This window comes from Haplochromis burtoni, unplaced genomic scaffold, assembly GCF_018398535.1.
Source record: "Haplochromis burtoni strain Fernald_Lab_line unplaced genomic scaffold, NCSU_Asbu1 Contig_211, whole genome shotgun sequence".
Classification (NCBI taxonomy): Eukaryota; Metazoa; Chordata; class Actinopteri; order Cichliformes; family Cichlidae; genus Haplochromis; species Haplochromis burtoni.
The window spans coordinates 988,400-992,548 of record NW_024582572.1 but is presented as its reverse complement, the minus strand read 5'-3'; the positions used below and the strand labels follow the sequence as shown (position 1 = coordinate 992,548).

The window sequence follows — 4,149 nt, the reverse complement described above, 5'->3', positions numbered from 1 at the left end:
CTCAGCAGACTGCCAGCTGCTACTCCCGCCTATGTCGAACCTTGAGTCAATAAAGAGTTACACAGAGGGTAAAGAACATAAAGAGATGTACAGTTGTACTTTTTTGTGGCAGGCTGTAAACATGTTTATTTCTGATGAACGTTTTAACATGGACGTCTGTGGGGACTGACTCACTTCTAGATTCAACCTCGAGTGGCCATTAGAGGAACTGCACCTCCATTTTCAGGCCACTGTAAAAAAAAAAATCACTTCAGAGATGTGAGGACAATTTAAAAAATCAAGTTTATTGTTTATTGTTTATAAAATAACCTTTTTCCTTTTATACTTTCAGCACTGCAGCTGATGACTGGAAGTCACAATATATGCACACACACACACACACACACACACTCGTTTTCACATCGTAGTGAGGACATTAATTGAAATAATGTTTTCTCTTGCAGCTTAACCAAACCATCAAACATGAACTAACGCTGAGCCTAAACCTAACCATAGCCTAACTGTGACCCTGACACTAAAACCACACTTTGAGCCTCAAACGTGTCTTTAAACTCATGGTGAGTGACTGTTGGTCCCCACAAGTATAGTGGCATGGCAAACTTTCTGTCCTCACAAAGATGTCTAAACACATACACACACGTGTCTGAACTGCTTTTTCAGCAAGCAGTACGGCAGAGCAGAGTCTGTGTAATCACTGTGAGAGCTGCGAGGATAATGAAGTTTTAAAAGGCAGCGAAGAGAATTATTTTGAAATTCTCTTGGAATCCATCGTTTGAAGCATTGGTCAAAATCTGTGGAGATCTACTGATAATAATCTCTTTTATGGATCTACAAGGCTAAGAAATCTCCTCTGTGTTCGTCCGACCATAAACATGAGCTGGATAAACCTCCCTCACAGGTACACCGTCCTCCATCACTGCTCGTGCAAAACATCCTGACTGAGCTGAAACTGTAAATGAGCTGTCAGTGAAACAGGTTAAAAATAACTGTCTTTTTTATCCATTGTTTCTTTTTAGTTTCATGAAATGTAAATTTCATATTAAAGCTGTTAAAGGTTATGAAAATGACCAAAAATGATAAGAGTCACGTTATGAGCTCCACGTGTAATGTAAGCACTGCCATCTGCTGGTGAAATGAGCACACTGCTACTGACCTGACCTGTTTGAGATATTCCAGCAAAATAAATGACGCTACTGTCAACCATTCATGCGTGTGTATGACCATTTCTGCCTCTGCTAATCTTTTTCCACTAAACCTGTTTCACATGTTCTATTTTTGCCTGTTTATAAACAGCTTTTCTTATATTTCATATGAGGAAGCACTGAGCTGCACGTTTTCACCTTTTGCTGTCTTTATTGAAGTTGCTGCTATTTTCATGTAATCTGCTGTGAGACGAGTGAGAAATGTCTCCCTTTCCTTTCTTCTCTGCATCAGGTTTGCATCACAGCTGAATAAGTTTGATCCAAAATAGTTTTTATCTGTTTGGCTTTATTTTCTGACCAACGGCAGCCTCCACGAGCTAATGAGGGGTGAGGTTCGTCTACGGAAATGGCTCCTGACGCCGGGGCAGCCATAAGCACGCCCGTGCACACATCCTCCCTGCACCGAGAAACCAAACGGACTCATTTTAAAGTGATCCGTCTGACGCACTGAAAGTTTTCTCAGCTTCGTAACTGGACTCTGAGTCGTAATCCTGCTCTTTAGGCAGAGAGTGAATGAACAGATAGCAGAACAGAACCAGCACCGTCGTTCCCATCAAAGCTATTCCCACGAAGATGCCGACCAGTCCTGCGGTTGACTTCTCAGGTTGGGTCAGGTCCCCTGCTGCTGTAGAAAGACCCAGCATGTCATTCATGGTCATTTTAAAACTCCATTAAGAAACACGTTTGATTTTAAACATGTTTGAAAGGTTTTACCGAACAGATTTACCAGTGACGTTGAGCCAGCAGCTGTCAGAGCCGTAGCCGTGATCCGTGCTCACTTTGCACACATACAGACCTGAGTCGTGAGTCGTCAGGCCGGACAGCTGAAGCGCGATTCGTCCTTCTGCGAGGGCATCGCTGTCGCTCCAGACTCGCCCTGCAAACCGTTTATCCTGAAGCTCTGAGACCTCGACGCCATCCTGCACACGATACAGGACTGAGAGCTCCTGATCGGCTATCAGGTCACAGAAGACAGAAAGCAGATTGGGCGAGCTGTTCGTTCTGGTGGTGAAGTTCCACTCCAGAGTGATGCTGTCGTTCTCCTCCGCCTGATGGAAGCTCTGTGACACCGTCACGATCAGCGATCCTGTGGAGGAGACACAACCAGAGGAGCCCACGCTGAGAACAGAACAAAGGTTAAAGCAGTCGAATCAGTGAGTGAGGTTCTGTAAATGATGGATGATGAAGAGAAGGTTCAGACCAACCACAGACACAGGGCAGGAGGATGATGAGCAGCAGGACTCTGTCGATCATCTTCCTGTAGGAGGAGACAGAGATTAAGCATTAGGAAACCCAGACAACCTCACTCAGTCCCTCAGAGCAGAGGGCCCGCTTGTGGGGGCCAAATGCATATAAATTATATCTACAGCAGAAGAATAAAAACTGCGAAATGGGGCAAAGAAACTGTTTGTTTTTTTCACAGTAGGTAAAATGTTCAACATCACAATAATAAGTTTAGTTTATTAGCAAGATTCCTGTTAGGAATATTTTCTGAGTTACAGACTCCCGAGTTTAGGCTCAAGAGCTCGGGAGTCCAAACATATCTGCCATTTTTGAGGCTTCGTAACCTCAGATGTAGAACAGCTCAGCAACAGAACCGAAGGACAGAATCACATTTTTCCGTGAATGTTTTTATCTATAAGCAGCTGTGAGCATCACCCCTAACCCAATTACTGGCATTAAACTTTCTATCATATAAAATATGTGCATTTATAAATATGAGTTTGGTAACTTGAGGGTTACTACGTTCTACTCGACTCTCACAGTAACACAACTAAAACTGCTGTGACTGATGGATTTCACAGCTGATGTAACAGGTTACTTCCTGAATAAGGTTCAGCAGGGAGGGGGAAATAAGAAATCAAGAAAACAACAGACAGACAGGAGCGCTTCAGTCTGCTTATGTCTTTCACTCCATAATCATGCAGATTACATAAACCATTATCAGTTAGACCGCTTCCACAGAATAGTGTCAGTTCTTATACGTTACCTTGTGTGTCTTCTGGGAACAGACCGACTCACTCTGCACAGACGCTACAACAAACCGCTGCCTCCCCTGCCTCCTCCTGTCTGTTATTTCAAGCCTACCCAGCAACTATTTGGTTCACCCAACTCCTGTTTCTCCTCTTCCCCACTGCTTCAGTCCCACTGCAACAACTGCAGGCCCTCTCATTTCTCATCTCGTGGAAGTTCCTGGAGTGAGAATCTATTTCTGAGGTCAAACACGTGAAGCAGCCACGCCCAGTCACCGCCAGAAGAATTCAGGCTGGGAATTCGATCCCCTCCCCGGTCACAGAGTCACAGCTAATAATCACAAAGCTTTGATTTTGTTTACATATAGAAAGAATTTTAAAAAAGCATAAGAATGTGTGAGTGACGTTACTTATGTGTGTGTGTGTGTGTGTGTGTGTGTGTGTGTGTGTGTGTGTGTGTGTGTGTGAGTTCGGGGTCAGAGCTCTGATTACTGGTGGAGCAGATTCACTCCCACTTCTATTCCTGGTCTGAGGCTTGCTGTCATTTGGCCTCTTTGGGCCTCGGTCAAGGAGGGTGGGGTGTTGCCCCCTCCCTACAGCTGCCTTCTCCCCTTCGTCTTCTCCTCCTTATTTCTCTGTTGGGGTGTGCACGTGGCTTTGGTTCTGCAGTCCTGTTTAGAGTGCACACACACTCACACACACACTCTGTTTTTCCTCATTCCTGTGCTTTTTGTTTTTGAGAAAGTTTTCTTAGAGTTGGCGATGAAGTTTTCTTTTATTTGCAAAAGTTCTGATTAAGTATGTTTTGTTTCCTTCACTCCTTCATTTTGACTCTGATGTATTTGGATAAACCGTTTATTTAATGTGCAACTCAAAATGTTGTCCTCTAGAGGGCAGCACATCCCAACTGAGGCTACTTCACACACTCCTGTGTGAGATGGGGTGGTGAGGAGATCGATGTACAAATAATGTAC

The 4,149-nt window shown here is 44.1% G+C and overlaps 1 protein-coding gene across 2 annotated transcripts; it reads right to left on the bottom strand.

The window, feature by feature from the left end:
• Positions 1-268: 268 nt before the first annotated feature.
• Positions 269-3,526, bottom strand: LOC102309447. Of its 2 annotated transcripts, none has more exons than XM_005936618.3 (4): positions 3,193-3,526; positions 2,408-2,460; positions 1,930-2,289; positions 269-1,824 (listed from the first exon to the last, which is right to left on the bottom strand). In XM_005936618.3, exons 2-4 carry the CDS (start codon positions 2,454-2,456, stop codon positions 1,628-1,630), a joined length of 606 nt encoding a protein of 201 aa, XP_005936680.1. In that variant the 5' UTR covers positions 2,457-2,460; positions 3,193-3,526; the 3' UTR covers positions 269-1,627. The 2 variants fall into 2 exon arrangements, with proteins under 2 accessions (XP_005936680.1, XP_005936679.1); XM_005936617.3 differs by having other exon boundaries at positions 269-1,827; positions 3,193-3,524.
• Between the last annotated feature and the right edge of the window lie 623 nt (positions 3,527-4,149).